Here is a 17,347-nt window from a genome sequence, read left to right as displayed (position 1 = left end):
ATCATTAAAGATGGTTGGGAAGGAATGGGATGGAATATAGTTTAGGGGAAGGTCTTGTAAGAGCTGCGATCTTGATGAAATGGAGTGTGTGTCATTCTACCGAGAAATAAAATGTCTCATTAGTACAAAATTAAGTCTTACAATAGATACATATGGCATGAAATCTCAAAGTAACAAATACATGGTCGCTAATAAGGGCTATTTTAATAAGTTATGTCCATGGAAAGGCCATCAAATTTAGGATAAATGACCAGTCATGGTTGGATGACAGATGAGCCTACCATGACACCCGGACCAAATTCAAAGCATGGAGACCAAATCGTTCAAATTAAAATTACACCATTTTTGTAGTCTCGTCATTCTGCGAATATGATGGTAGATTGGCTCAATGGATGGTATCTTCACTTTTTCATAAGTTGCATTTCAACATCGATCTTTCACTCACATATTGAACCCCTTCATCTGCCGGGAGAAACCAGTTGCAGTAATTATGCCTTGCTGTTGAACTACTCAGTTCCAGACTTCCTTTATTCATCACATCACTGGAGTGTGGATGTCTTCCAATTAAAACTTGAAAAGTTCATGCGGAAAAGCAATGCATTAATCATTCTGTATTTACATTTACCGTACTTCTCTTACTTCTTCCTAATGGACACCTTATTCTTTAGAAGCTTGACCTCCAGTCAATGGAACTTGTGGGCTTGTTCCTAATGAAAAGATTTCGACCTCTGAATAATAATAATAATAATAATAATAATAATAATAATAATAATAAAGTATAAATTTAATTAAATTGCACGATTAATATTATTGTCAAACCCGACCATGTACAGGTGGTCTTGTCATACTTTTAAAAGTTAACATTCTCAATGTTAACTTTTCAAGTTTTTTTTTTTTTTTTTTTTAAATGGTGTTTTTGTTGCATGGAACCCATGGTTATTCAGCAACGGGACCAACAGCTTTATGCGACTTCCGAACCACGTCAAGAGTAAACTTCTATCACCAGAATTACACATCTCTAACATCCCAATGGAATGCCCGAGAATCGAACTCGCGGCCACCGAGGTGGCAGGCAAAGACCATATCAACTACGCCACCAAGGCACTATTTTTGTTTATTGATTTATATTTGATAACCATCTATTACTGTAGTTGCACGATAAAATATTCACATAAAATACTATTCCCACTCTATTTTCCCGACCTAAAGTACAGTAGCCTGGGCTATGGAACCTCTCCTGAAAGTCTAGACTACAGTCCTAAGTGCAAATAAGGAAAAAATGGCTAAGGGGGGCCATTTTGAAACAAACCCCACTTCCTACACAAACCTGCCATTTACATAAAAAACCTTGTAGCTGTAATCTAAACTGCACAAAAATTGAGTCTCACCTATCTAGAGTGCAGGATCCATGAGGGAGCATGCATAGTGCTGCTATCCAGCCCGCAGGCAACCTTTTTCTTTTCTTAACATGGGAATAAAATGTCTCCAATTTGTGCAATTTGTGAGGGATACAAATATAGGCTATGCAAATTGCAAATAATGAATTTGTGTTGGAACGAGTTGTTTGAAAAAAGAAACTAATCCAAATAATTTCACATGTGAAATTTGAATACATTTTTTGAAGTAGGATAACTATTAAAACAGGTTTTTATGTACATATTTTCTCTCTTTAATTTGTAAATCCTTTATACAAATGACTAAGGGGAGATCGACAAGCAGCCTCTTATGTACACAGCAGACCATAAAAAATAAGCTTAGGAAGTGAGAAGTAGACAGACTGGGGGAGAGAGCACAGTGAGCACTGGGACAAGTATCAATATCATTCAAACAATAATGAGGATGTGAGAAATAGGGACATGGGAAGCCATAAACATCATCCAAACTTGTATCTTCAGCAGCAAAAGATGACAGAGGCTACCTGAGCTCCAAAAGAGTGAAGGACATGAAGTACAGTGATAAGATCCAGATATCTGTAAGTTTCTCATTGCCACTCCATATGTTACCAGCAGTTGGCTTGATGGTTGAAAGTGAAGGGAGTAAAGTTCTGCAACAGACCAAGGGATAAACTAGCCATCCAAGTTAAGTGATACCGTTCTCCTGACACTACACTGCTACGACAGGAGAACTTACAAAAGAGAACATTAATAACTTAATGACAGTTATTTAGTTGTGACAGATGAAGTACAAATTGGTTTCCTAAAATCTATACAGTATCTACAGAAGAAGTAAAGTAGATAGAGTAATTCAGCTAGTTCGAGTGATGGGATTTGGGAACAAGGCAAGTCCAGTAAAATTACTGTGTAATACAATTGTGGAATGATCTGGCTTTATGCTGATAGCTGCAAGACCAGAGAGAGAGAGAGAGAGAGAGAGAGAGAGATAGAGAGAGAGAGAGAGAGAGAGAGAGAGAGAGGGGGGGAGGAGGGGGGGGGCTCTGAGCTCTGACAATAATGATTTATTATGATAAGGTACACATGGAATGAAATGATTGTGTTAAAAGTTTCAATCATGACCAGTGAACAACAGTGGCAGTCTTCCTCCATTCAATGCACAATAATTCCTAACAGTACAGTAATAAAGAGGCTAGCTGCAATAAAAGGGATTTCCAGTGCTGATATACCACTAGAAGTGTGATGGTAACTATGGAAGTTTCTACAAAGTGAAATGCTGCTGCTAACTAATCATGATTGGCGAAGATATACACAAAATGAAATGGTGTCCATTTTCAAGGTAAATGTAAAATATATAGAAAACCTATACATACTTATTATGAAACAATGATTTATCTCAGTCATCGTGTCATGGGGAGTTATGTGTTATGATCTTTTTTTAATAAATGCATCATATATATTGAAACAAAGAAAAACATACAGAACCAATAATCTAATATTTCTATCCCATTTCTCATTTTCAGTGATGAACAATACAACCTTGTCTAGACAATTTAAATTTACATATAGCCATACCCACAATGGTTCTCTATATATCTTAGGTCTTTGTTTTCAGTAAACAAGAAACTAAGATGCCTTCTTTGATAATTTAACATTAGAGATACAGTACTTTAAAATCTACTATGGCCATTGACACGTACTACAGTACATAATAGTCACCTCCATAAGGAGAACAAATAACTCAAAAAAACTTCACTGTCCCGTAATGAGAAACAAGGTTAGCGAACTAAGTGGAAATAATCTTTATTTCTTCAATGGTGTAAGGTCAAATACAAAATCAACCATCCTGATTTATCTGTTTAGGAGTGGTTTTGTTACAACATTAATTACTAAATGATTCGTTTGGGATGACAATACTGAAAATTTAAAGCAAACATACAAAAGCACAAAATGGGTTGAAATAATACTTTAAAAATGGGACAGCATAAAAAAGATGACATCTGAGTTTTCATACCTGCAATGCACTTTGGTATTGTTAACTCACTGTTAATAGAAATCAATACTTAAATGATCATATTAATGAATCATCACACCCAATGTAAACTTTTGATGTAAACTACTACAACAATTGTCTAGTTTCTTAAACTCAATTAAATTACAAATTACCTTTATGGGAGTAAAACAACATACAATTACATGAACGCATGACTAAAATTCTGAGCGTCATTTGTCTTAAAAACCTCATCAATTAGTCACTAATGTATGGTAAACACATAAAAGTTCCCTATTTCAAATGACTGGAAGCTTGGCTTCACATCACAAGTTACCATGTCTGAGTGAGTTTATTATTTAACGATAGCTGTAAAAAATCTATAGAGTATGTAAAACCTCACAGCCACTTGTCCAACTTTACTGTTGTCATTATTTCTAAAATCTGTTCATTCAAATCCTTTCATGATCTCCTATGGCTAAAAATCTGTGAAAAACTAAAATATATCAGATTTTTCACTTAATCAAGAAAATTTTCCAAGGATAACCCAGAGTTAAAACTAAGAAAAACAAGCTTTAGGTATTTTAAATACCAATTCAAAAATCCAAAAAATTTAATGCAATCTCAAATAACAATGATTAAAAGGTCTCTACAAAATAAAAACAATTTAAACACTGAAATAAACATCTGTTATTGACACCAGCAAATATGAAAAAATCTACAAAAATGCTGGAATACTACAAATGTGATATTCTTAGGTTACATATTCTTATTAAAATAAATAACTAAGAAAGTGAAATCATAAAATACTTAAGAGCAACCACCGACAAAAAATCCCCAAAACACTTCTTGAGAATGTAAGTGGGAGTTAAAACTACACTTAAAAAAGGATGGGATTCATTTCAAGCACAAATACCAATCAGATCTATATGAATCAGAGAAACAAATAAGAAAATTATGGTTGCACATCATCTACAGAATCATCAACAGAACAAACAATAAATCCTGCAAGAGACATCTAGTAGTAATTCTTTTGCATCATGTATGACCACAAACTTATATACCCTATTTCAGTGATACGGGGAACAATCATACTGGTGTTCTTCATTTAGATCTGACCAGCAGTTCAACAAACTTAATACACCCAACAGCATACTTGGCTACCTAAATTGTGCTCCCCAAATGTTAGTTTGCTCAACATACTCTTACATTCAACACCTGCTTTGGATTTCTATCAGAATCTGTCTCTCCACAGTTTTTGCGAGAGAAAAAGAATTCCCTTGGTTTAAAATTGCTCTCCATCTTTACTTAAATGACTGAATCAGTACTACTAGGAAAATGGATAAATATCCCTTCATAAATGGCAACTACCTACTGTGAAAAAAAGGGTCTGATCGCAAAAATCGGAAGATATTCATTCCCAATAAACTTCATACTTGCTTCATGTGAATTTCATACATGATGTTCACCTGCATTCTGAGCAAAAAGCTGGTTGGTGACCCAAACCACAGATTCATACAACAAATTTGACTTTCATACACACGTTCTTCATCTCAGTTATTAAACTGAATAGATCCTCCTAACACCAGTAGATTAAATATCCAATGTTTTCTTAACAACCAAAATGAATACTTTGTTATCAAATAAAAAATATGTCCATACCGCAATTAAAATTATAAAAACACGATGTCATCATCTAAGAAGGTTCAGAAAATCACATTAATTTGGAAGAATTGCAGTTGGCAAAGAATATAGAAGAACTGTACTTCTCAAATGCCCCTGCTTCCACTTCTGAAAGTTGTCAATCAATTAGATCTGTTTAAGTTAGTTTACTAATGCATGACACACATATTTCAGTAAAAAATATGCACTTTTGTTTCCTGTAACATGTTTAATCCTGAAAGAAGGGAAAATCTGAATTCTATCAGCATACAAAACATGTAAACATGTAAAAAAAGTTACTAGTAATGCTGAAAGACCTCAACAGTGGTGTAATGTCTTAGAAGAGAGATGACATTTATTATGAAACTGCTATACTCAGAGCACTTGTTTCGGGTCAATGTAAGCAGTTTCATGTTTATGTAAAGTCTTTCATCTCTTTGATGTACACAACTTACCTATGCGACATACGCAATTATATTTCTTCCATTCTCCACTTGCTAGTACAACATAAATTACAACTCTAGGCTACAGTAATAACAAGAAGTATAACCTTTCTTTATGTGAATTATGCATAGAGAAAAACTGCCACACAAGAGATAAAAGAACTGTTTTCTTTAGTGAAAATGCCATTGTACAAAAAAAATATGACTAACTATGACTTGGTACTACATAAAATTATACCATATTCTGAAAGGTTATATTACAGTGGACAGTATTTTTGTGACAGAATTTACATACATCAGGGAAACCTATAAAAAGGCCATTATCCTGTTACAAAATAATCTTTCTACTAACAAGCCCAACCAAGGACACACTAGAATCATTTCTCTGCAAGTGGATATTACATTCACAAAACCATATCCTACAAATTAAACACAAACATCACTCATATTTTCCAGTTACACAACACCAACAATTCTTGACCTAGCTACAGGCTCTTATCAGAAGACACACCTCACAGATAAGCATTGTATACCAAAGTGTTTGATTTCTTCTTCCAATGACTTACAAAATGACGGGATATACTGTATTTTGATTTTTTTTTTTATAAAAACTAGCAAAATTTCAATAAAGTTTACTGGGTCATCATATCACCTACCATTTGATACCTGTTGTATATATCTAGAATGCTTAAAAATGACTACAACCTTGCTTGATCTTGAGTTAATAAATGACAAGAAAATAAAATCAACTATAAAGAGCTATATGTTTAAACATACTATGTTGTGCTCACTCATTCTTCAACTCGATAAGGACTATTCATTCAAAAATAAAATAAATATGAAAGTACCCACTATCTTGAATAGGCAGAAAGAAAAAACTATCATGATAGAAATCCACCCCAATTTTTTTCTTTTTATTTTGGTAAAAATTTTATTTTTTTATTCTGGAGAAATTACAATAACCTACATGTACAAGGTAATTTGCAGCATCCTTGACCATTAAGCATCTAGTAAATTATAGATGATACAAATTAGTTCTAATTTAGCCTGGAACAGGCAAACTACTAAATTTACATCATCAAGTCCTGTACCATTGTCATTAAATTTTAGTGGAAAAGAAATTAAAAAGGTTAATACAACAGTATAAAGATCCATATGAACAGGATAACAGTGGAAATTTGGTCATTACAGTAAACACTGATTTTTCTTTTACATACACAGTTTTAACTTGTGTACTACAACTATCCTTAAAAGAGGATAATTGTTCTAGCATTCATCTTGATACAATAAAACGCTTAGAATCAAGTTCCAATAAACATTTCCCAAAAATTTATAGGTTTTTGCTGACTAAATCCTTTAAACTTGAAGACATTCATCTATTATCCTACTTCCAGTCATGATATATCTATAGCTTACGCTTATAAAAATGCTTGTGCCATCCTCTCTTTTCTTTGGTGCTATTTTGTAATACAGTACTGCCAATTTTCAGGGTCTTAAATGTTCTGCCCTTCTTTATTTGTGTGCCCTCTGTTATAAATTTGTTTAAAAGTTCTGCAGGGTTCTTGAATGTACATTTGGGGAATACTGCTCTATCATCATTTATTAAGTAGTTTAACCAGAAGACTGAGGTAATTAATTCAGCTCACACAAGGTTGGCCTGAAGGATTTGTCTTTATTAAGAAAGCTTAGACTTTATCAAATTATAACTTGGCAGTGGGTTCTTGCATTCTTATGGATGGCACCCAGTCTCAAAGTAGCACAAACTGATATGACGTTTCATTGTTTTTTCAAAGAACTGCTAGTTCTTGCACCTATTTATAAGTATCCTTCAATGATTCATACAATGCCAAAGAAACTGCACTAGTCTGACCCCTTTCAATATAAACTTCTTGCATGCATAAGTTTCCGTTTGTCCTATAGTTTTTTAAACCTTTCTCATCTTCTGGCTCCAAAACACACTGATTCTCTTCCTTTAATCACCAAAATAGCTTTTTAAGCACAAGATTTGCAAGGGATATCTGGTTGTCCTCTTTGAAAAATTAGCTAAAACAAAACTTTTTAATGCTAAATACAATTCACTTCTATCTACCTCCCCTTCATTTGAATTTTGGAGAACTGCTAGAGATGTGCTATTGCACATAAATCCTTTATAAGGTAAATGTACTGAAGGTTCTTCGTAGTATTCCTTCAGCTAAAGCTGCATTGTTTTTTGCCTTGTTATTTTTTATGTTCTAATTTATTTTTCAACTTCTTTACTGGTCTTATCTCAACTCAATTGTTTTGGGGTGAGCCTCAAGTATATCTAGCAATGTGACCCAATGCTCTGGTTTCAATATTACTTGATGGTACCAACTTTCCCATCTATCTATAATCCAAAACTATGGAATTCTTACACAGGCTTAGACTATTGTTAACCATAAAGCAATTTAATCAGGTTATCAAGTCTTATACCTAGACTCTCTGCCAGCTTACCTCTGCAACTTAAAACTTAAGGGAGGGGGGGGCAAAGGTGTCCTTCCTGTAACCTTTTCCCCTAGTCCCTTCAAGCCTGAGCTAAAATGGCACCAAATTGGCTATCCCTTCAACCATCTATGATTAAAAAATCAAAAGCCAAGAAAGCTTTTATCAAATAATTTATAAAATTAGAACATAAATCCAATAAATTTTTTTTATTAAAATCTCAATCATATTTTGAACTAAGTAGATAAAAATGTAAATGTAAAGGTTGTCACTCTAATAATTTATTATGCTTCAAGAATACTTTGCTATTAAAGTATGTTCTTGCATGTACTAAAATTTCTGGTTAAAACACAAAGAAATTCTGTTACATCATTATGATGTCTCAAACTTCTACAGTCAAATATAACCTACGCATTTCCTTACATAGTGACATATATCAGCTCCAATATAAAATAAGTTTTGTCAAGGGAATGGACTAGATTGACATCATTTGTTTCATAAAAAAGTGTTACCTGCTTTAACATAAAAAAGCAGCAAAAGGCTGACATTTAGGTATTACACATTTAACTGAAAACGTAAGTGGTGAAAAAAGATGATAAGCCATTTATAGTACATAATTAAAAGTTACTTTTACTTACAAAGGCATGGTGATCAGGTGGAGGTGGACATTTTTAAAAACCATGACAATTTTCTTTTGATGATAATTGGCAAACCTCTGAATAGAAGTTGTAAACACTTTTACTGCTCCCTACCCAAGTAATTTGTGAATATGTCTGGTAATAAGTAACCCAATAAGAATAATGCTTAGACAGAAGCAAAATTCAAGAAATTCAACAAATTTGAAATATCTAAAACATTGCAAGAAAGAGGCAGTTTGTATTTTGAGTTTGTTTGCCAGTAACGATTTCACAAATTTACTCTTCTATGATATACAATGACCCAGTAAATAAAAATATAAAGACAAGATGACTAGTCTGTATGTAATACTACAGTTAATATGAGACTGGCAATGATAATCACTAACAGCAAATTCCAACTTTGAGAAAGGAACAAGGATCTGATCTGAGCCTGACATATAAAAATGGAAGTTTAACATACAGTATATGGTGTTCAGGAATGTATTGTGGCAGGTGGTGGAATATTAACAGGGAAACAGGGAGAGTCAATTTGGTGGAGAATACTGCAAATTCCAGTACCCGAGGGTCCAAGCAGGTGTTGCGGAGCATTGGCAAGATTGGAAAATGCACACACAATTACAGTTACAAGGCATGGCAAATGGACCACAGAACCAGCTATATTATGATTTTTCACAGATTTTCCCATTCCAATTGCAAATTCAAGTTTTCTTTATAAAATTTATAAAATACAAAATAAAAACAATATATCTTCAGTAATTTAAACTAATGCAAATAAAATAAATCAACTGAAATCAAACTTTAAATGCCCATTTTTCAATTCTTTTAGTTGATTGTAAAATCTGAGGGCCAAAGTTCTAGGCAACACACTGCTACTGTCAATAACAGCAGTAGCAATTGTTCATGGTTACCCAAGCTGCACTAACTCTTCAGGCTCATTTTCTTGTAACACTGATCTTTGAGGAAGAGATAAAACAAAAAGTGACTAGCATAGGTGCAAATTGGCAAGTAGTGCCCAATTTCTGACAAGAAAACATATTGTCTGCCCTCATGCTATGTTTTGCTCCACTGGACACTAGGCTTGGCACAATGTCAAAATCACTACACCACCTCAACCCCCTTTCGTTCTTGTGGCTGACTGCATCACAACGGGACAGATACTCACACATACACACAAAAACATAAAAACACTCAAGCTACCCATCTGCTTGGTGTGTAAACTGGGTTCTTCACACACTTATTTCATAATTCATGTCATACGTTGAACGGCGATCAAGATCTTGTGGGGTGGCTAGACGATGATCAGGTTTTGGGGTATGAGTAGGGCTCAATGTTCCACCATGAGGTCCTCGCTGATTAAAAACAGTTCCATGGTGCCCATCATGTGGAACCACATGATGTGCCTCATGAGGTACCACATGAGGGCCTTGGTGATGTGGAGGCCCACGCGAAGACATTTCTATGCTATCCATCATATCAAGAGATCTGACAAAAGATACTGGTCGTTTTTGACCTGGGCTAGGTCTACCACCTTCTGTTGGGGTAGGTGGAGTTACTAAACCACCTGCATAATTCTTCCGTCTAATTTGTGGTGATTGGGGCCCTATATGACTTGGACCAGAATTCCTGCGGCCAACAGTCATTGGCTGCTGGGGAGGATACCCTTGGTGTGGAGGATGGCCTATATGATGAGTGTAAGTAGCTTGATGAGTTGGAGGGTAATGAGCCCCATGAACACCTGCTACTTGTGTATGATGTATGGAAGGGTAATAATGAGTGGGAGCACAAGTCTGAGTTGGACTGGTTGGATTTGAACGATATTCATGTGGTCCACAAGTTTGATAAACAACACCAGGTTCCCCTGGTCCAGGCTGACAATACTGTGGAGGAGACTGGTCTCTCCAAGTATACTGACCATGTTGAGGAGATCCAGCTAGCTCCTGAATATTATCAAACATTGTGGCTGTTCTAGGATAACCTCCACTGGGTTCAGAAGGCTGTCGTATAAGCTCTGATTCAGACATGTATCGACGCTGTGGGGAACCATTTGGTTGTGAATTATGAGGTGGCTCATATGAATACTGAGGATAATATTGAGGAGGTCCTCTTGTCCCATCATTGCCAATGCCAATAAAATCAGGTCGACGAGGCTGTGTTGGAGTACTTGGATTTGAACGCCTCAGTGGAGAGGACATAGCAAGAGGTGTTGGTACACCACCCAGTTGTTTCATACGATGATGAAGAGTTGGAGAACCAGGGACACCCTGATATACTTGCTGCCCATTAGGGCTTGATGGTCCAGTACGTGGGCCTCCTGGAACTGGAGGAGATGTCTGCACAGGGCGATCAGGTGACAGTGGGTCTGGAGTGGTGGATCTTGATCTACCATCCAGTCCTCTGAAAAAAAAAAAAAAAAAATGACGGTCAATACAAATATCTAAAATAAGAAAAGGAACATTTGCACTTTCTCAGAATTACAAACACCTGCAAGAACAATACGTCATAACATTAACAGCTTAATAAGTGTAACAATCACTGATTGACTCAAAATAGAGTTTTCATATTAAAACTAATATTGTAATGCCTACCTGAACACCTGAATTAACCCTGGTCACCCTGGCCACTTGACCAGCGCGAACAAAACCCCACAAAATTATCCACATTTGGATAAAATTTTTAACTGCCAGCGTTACCAGCGCTGCAGGTAAACAACATTCACTGAGTCACCTGTCCATGGTTGGCAACACTACTTGCTGGCGACCAGCCGACGGTGACTACAAATGTCAAATCGTTAGAATCATTAATCATTTGACAAGGGAGGAGGGGGAGGGGGGGGGGTGGGTAGGGGGGTGTTGTCATTCAGGTGTTCAGGTAGGTATTACAATATTACATAGTTTTAATATGAAAACTCCATATTGCAATAAACCGCCTGAACACCTGATTTAGCCCGATTTACAACATTTGGAGTTGGGCTCAATCATAGTTCAGCCCGACCAACCAAAGTACATTGGTAGGCAGTCATAATCTATTACCTTGAATTAATACTGTCAACTCTTCAGTCAGTGCTCAGGTGAGGAAAACGGAAGGAATGAGTACCTCAACATCAGTCTATTAGTCTAAATCTTGTCTTGGTCTCGTTTAACCTCTTATGTGGTATCAAATACCTCTCATTTGTGGAGGGGAACTGCATAACCCTTTGAGGCTGTACAGCCTCCCATGGATGGAGGGTAGGTTCCAAGGGCAGATTCTATGGGAGGTAAGCAAGATATAAGCTCTTGTAAGGACCAGTTTTCAAGAGGCTCAAAGTCTTGCGAACTTAACAATTTTAAAACTTCCGCTAAATCCCACGAAGGGGCCCAAAGCGGAATGATCAGACGTTGGATCTTGAAAGATCTGAGAAGCTCATGAAGAACTCTGCTACTTGAAATCTCTGGCAAATGAAATCTGAAAGTGCTCGACAACATGGATCTATAGCACGCGATGGTAGAGTACGAGAGAGACTTGGACTTCCTGAGGAAGAGAAGAAAATCTGCTACTTTGGCTATCGTAGGGGGAGAAATACTAAGCCCTTGACTCCTACACCTGGTACGGTACATCGCCCACCTTACCTAGTATAACTTCCTTGTCGACTTCCTCAGGCACACAGAAAGTAGAGCCAACCCTCTCGAAACACTGGAATCTTGGGCTGCTCACTGCACAGTCTCCATGCAGCTAGCTTGAGCACATGAAGGTTCTTGTATAACGATGAAAATGGGGCTGTTTGAGCAGATCCTTCCTTTCTGGCAGGAGGATCTGAAGTTCGGACAGCAATTCGAGGTCTGGGAACCAAGGTCTCTGAGGCCAAAACGGAGCAATTAGTGTCATCTCCGTATTCTTGCACCGTCTCAGTTTCGTCAGGGCCTGATGAATGAGGCCAAACGAAGGTAAGGCATATACCTGGAGGTTGTCCCAAGGGTGGAGCATAGCATCCGTCCCGCAAGACATAGTGTCTGCTACCTGAGAGAAGTACACCGGGAGACGGTAGTTCATCCTGGTGGCAAAAAGATCCACCATGGCTGGCCACTTCTTCAACAGCAAAAGGACTACCTCTTGTGTCTTTGCTTAAGGGGGCCGGCCGGCTAATGCCCTTTTTTAAGGACAGGACTTTGATATTCATACCACTTAATAAGGTGACTTGGGACATCTCCAAACCGCATATGATTTTCGCCTCTGACCTTCGGTTTTGTGACGCCAGGGCGATTTATCCCGAAAATAACCATTTTTCAAATTCTATCTCCTCCCTTGATATTTAATATTAAGACCTGGGATTACTACCATATATAGACCTGATGTAGACCTCCAATCGAATGAAGATTTTTTTTTTCTAAAAGTCATTTTTTTGCTAGATATGAATTTTTCAATATGGTAAAAAAATAAACCCTATAAATCAGGAGAAAAAAAATTTATAAAAAAATACGAAACAAAAATTGGAAAAAAGGGCTCTATTTGATTGTTCTATAATGTCTTTCTGAGTTATATACCAAATTCCAATGTTATAGCTTTAAAACTAAGTGAGAAGATAGATTTTGAAGGTCAATAAGTATAGTTTTGAGATACGGGCGTTCAAAGTTTTCCTTCGTATTTCTATAAAGACGTTAATAAATAATGATTATTATGAATGTATATTTCTTTTTTGTGTATTAATAAACCAAAACTATTTTATTTATCATAATTTAATCATAAATGATGATCCCTTTGCTCATATATCGCAGCCTGGGGCACTGCTTGAGGCAAGATGGGGCACTCCTTCCTACGCAATTCTCTCTCTCCCCTTCACTAACTCGGCTTATTACACCAAATTTACTTCTGTATGTTAGCGAGATGTTTTCCTTGTATTTTCCTTTTTGGCATGATGAAATTCTTGCCCGAAACAAAGATAAACAAACGTAAAATGGAAGAGAATGTCAAGAGGTGAAACTCGAAGGCGTACTCTTTTTTTTACAAAGACAATTTAATAAATCATGATTATTATGAATTTCATATTCCATTTAAGGTATTGAAAAACCAAAACTTTGTTATTTATCATAAATGAAGATCTCTTTGCTCAAAGATCGTAGCCTTGGGCATAGTGTGACGTGTGCTGTCAAGCAAGACGGGGACGTTACTAAGCAACCCTCCCCTCTCTCTTCACTAAATACGCATATATTATGATATTCTGTAATAATACTTGAGCGATTTTTCTTCGTCTGTATGTTAGCGAGATGTTTTCCTTGTCTTTTCCTCATTGGCATGATGAAATTCTTGCCGAAACATACATAAACATACGTAAAAGCGGCCGAATGGCAGAGGGGAAATGGAACATGTAGACTACTTGAAGTCTGTGATCGCACTAAATCAGGACTGGACTTGGTAGCTGAGCCTGAAGTCTCCTTCTCGACTCGGGGGAATGTCTACTGATGCCATTTCTCCCAATTTCTTTGACAATAATTATCAAAATTTACGATAATAGAAGAAATATTGCATTTTCTTGTACGGATCAATGTTTTAGGCTTATTGAGTTACGATAACTAATTACCCTGTAACTACGAAAGAGGAATTTTTTCATGACTTTGCATTTTTCGCCCTATACCACCATATATAGGGGTTCTGGCCGGCCCCCTAAAGTCCATTCGCTTCACCGCACCTCTTCTGAACACCTCAGAGCATCCACCAGGACATTGACCTTCCCGGCGACAAATGTGGAAGCAATGAGACCTTGCGAATTTCGCACCAGCACAAGATTCTCTGCACGATCAAGTTGAGGGTTGATGATTTTGTACCTCCCTCTTTTCTCAGGTAAGACAGAGCTGTAGTGCTGTCCGAGAAAGCGCTACAACTTTCCCCCAAACCAAGACTTCGAAGCTTAATAGAGCCTCCTCTATGGCCCTTATCTCTAAGACATTTATGGACTCCTCTAGATCCGAAACCCTCCAAAGGCTCTCAGCCTGAGACTCCTCCAGGGTTGCGCCCCAACCCTGATTTGAGGCATCTGAGTATAGATGGATGTCCAGAATCGGGAAGGCCAGACTTACTTCGGTGGTCAGATGAACTTCTGACCACCACCGACGATCCTCGAGGTAGGAATTGTCCCAGATTATCACTGCATTCTCTTCCCGAAAGTCCCAGCAATTCCCAAACGTACCAGTAGAGAATGCATCCGGAGACGAGAGCCTGGAATTAGAAGGGACAGTGATGGCATCTTCCCTAGAAGACTTCTCCACTCTTTTGCAAGTTGAGCTCTGTCCGAGAGGAAGTACTAGACTTGACTCAGAATTGACTGTACTCGTTCTGGCGTCGGGAAAACCCTCAAACAAAGCGTCTGAATCCTCATGCCGAGATACGTAATGGTCTGCAAAGGGGACAGGGAACTCTTTGACATATTGAAGCAGATTCCTAAAGCCCCGCAGATCTTCAAAAGGAAGTCTCTTGCTCTTATAGCTTCCTCCCTGGAAGAAGCTTGGTAACCAATCATCCAGGTACCTCCTCAAGCAGAAGCCTTGACAATGTATGACAGCAGAAACAGGAGCCATCACCCTTGTGAACACCTGAGGTGCAGTAGTCAGCCCGAAACAGAGGACCTTGAACTTAAAGGTTCCCAGTGGACCCGAGAAATGAAGGAATCTCCGAGATTCCGGATGTATTGGAACTTGGAAATATGCATCCTTGAGGTCCACTGACAGCATCCAGTCATGTTTTTGGATTGACCTCAGCATTGACCGAGTCGTTTCCATGCAAAACTGTGGAAACTATGAAGCGGTTCAAGCTTGAAAGATCTATGATGGGCCTCCAAGAACCGTCCAACTTGGCGGTTACGAAGATTCGACTGTAAAACCAAGGAGTGGGGGGAGCTAGTTCTAATGCTCCCTTGTCCCACAAACAACGAATTTCCGTCGCGAAAGCCATCCCTTTGATGGAAGACGGGGAATAGCTTGCAAGAACCAACGGGGAATTGGATAGTGGAGGGGCACAATGGAAAGGGATCTTGTACCCAACTCTTCAGACCTCCACCACCCAACTCTCCGCACCCCACTTCCCCCAGATTGTTATGAAGGTGTTGACGAGGGTGGTGACTCCTATCTCCAAAAACCCTTCTTCCCAGAAAAGGGCTTTGTGGAGTCAGATGAGGGTTTGGAAGAGAACCTGACTTTCTTGGGGGACCTAGTCAGGGAAGATGACCCACAGTGCTTAGCTGGAGAAGACATATGGGCACCTTTAGGGGACCTAGAACTTTGAGAGGCCACTCGAATCATAGCTTGTTGAGATTCAACCACCAAAGCGAAGGAAACAAAATTTACCATGGAGGAGACATCCTCCTCCTTGAAGAGACTGTCACAGAGGTTGAGAGGAGCCCTAGACAAAACCCACTCACTGATGAGCTATCCCCATCGATACCAACGTAATAAGGTTGTCAAAGAGACTGGGATCCGAAGGGGTATACCCGTCTTGTTATAAGAAGCCCATGAGGCCCAAAAGCATCCCCATAGTGTGGGAGAGAGCATCAGATTGATTCCTGAAGGTATCTTCAAGCAAGGCTGCTTCTCTCACCAAAATACCAACCAACCTCTTCCCTATCGGGACCTTGGAAAGGAGCGCCTCCACAGACCCATTAAGAGGTGCTCTAAAACCTGAAAGGGTTACCCGCTACACCATATAAAGGTCTACCTACCCCCACTACCGCAGCTAACCGAGAGTCCGACTCCCTCAGGGCTTGTTCAACACAACCAAACCAAGGCAACTTACAGGACGGATGAGAAACCAAAGGTTTGGTAGAGAACAGTGCCTCTGACATCGCTTGGTTTGGTTTAAAGGGTTCCTCATCAATTCTCGACTGGGGAACAAACAGTGAATGAAGTCTATCATTCTTCTATAGTCGCTGTCCTGCAAGAGGACCTGCTACTGAAGGGGGAGGACATAAGTCCTCTACCGCAAAATCTCTATCTATGTCTTCTGCATACATCGGAGCAGGAGGAGAAGCAGAGACAAGATGGACTTCCGGAATACTACCCTGAACAGACGGAAAACCTAACCGCACTCACGCCAACCCCAAATTGTTGCGCAAAATTAGCTCCCCTACCAGGAGGAGCGGAAAGCACCAGACGACCAAAGGAAGGCAAAACACCACTCGAATTGTGCAGATCTTGCGTCTCACGACCATGACTCAACAACTTGGCTTGAACCAAACCAGTACTCTCCAAGGGAGATTTTTCCCGAGCAAGCGAAGAAGATGCACCATACGTACACCTGCCGCTGAAGATACCACAGCATAAGGACATAATTGACGCAGCTGAAAAACCATCGGACCCGACAAAGTCCTGAAATCTGAACGACCTGAATTGAGCAGATCTTGCGATACAAAACCCGACACCAAACCAACACCAGTACCTAGCTAGATCCACCTAGATCCAGCGGGATCTCTTCCATCTTGGGTGGGAAGTACAGGGAGAGACGGGAGATAGAATAGCACACATTCGGAGCTATCCTGGGCATCTTGGAAGTGGAGCAGGTAACAGCCACACCTGACGGAGAAACACCGAAACCAGTGGAAGGAGGAGGAATACTGAAAGGAGTAACCTGAGAAGGGAGTGAGGAAATCAAACCCTCTCCCAAACGGGAAAAGCCTGTGAATTTGACAAGGTTTAATTAGAAGCAAAATTACTTTCAAGAGGAACAGAACCAGGTAAAGGCTTGAAACCCCCTGGAGGAGGAGCAGAGGAAAACTCTGAAACTGGAACAGAACCCACCCTTTTA

At 38.6% G+C, this 17,347-nt stretch overlaps 1 protein-coding gene across 4 annotated transcripts in view; it reads right to left on the bottom strand.

The window, feature by feature from the left end:
• Positions 1-1,644: 1,644 nt before the first annotated feature.
• The window catches only part of LOC135196221 (palmitoyltransferase ZDHHC8-like), a 282,811-nt gene continuing 267,108 nt past the window's right edge, over positions 1,645-17,347 (bottom strand). For all 4 annotated transcript variants that reach the window (XM_064222861.1, XM_064222862.1, XM_064222864.1 and 1 more), the window contains one exon: positions 1,645-10,978. In XM_064222861.1, coding sequence (XP_064078931.1) covers positions 9,811-10,978 — 1,168 coding nt within the window. In that variant the 3' untranslated portion in view covers positions 1,645-9,810. The remainder of the gene's footprint in view (positions 10,979-17,347) is intronic.

The sequence above is a fragment of the Macrobrachium nipponense genome, chromosome 17 (assembly GCF_015104395.2).
Source record: "Macrobrachium nipponense isolate FS-2020 chromosome 17, ASM1510439v2, whole genome shotgun sequence".
Taxonomy (NCBI): Eukaryota; Metazoa; Arthropoda; class Malacostraca; order Decapoda; family Palaemonidae; genus Macrobrachium; species Macrobrachium nipponense.
Note: the sequence above shows the minus strand (reverse complement) of the source record. Positions and strands in the feature narration are given on the sequence as shown.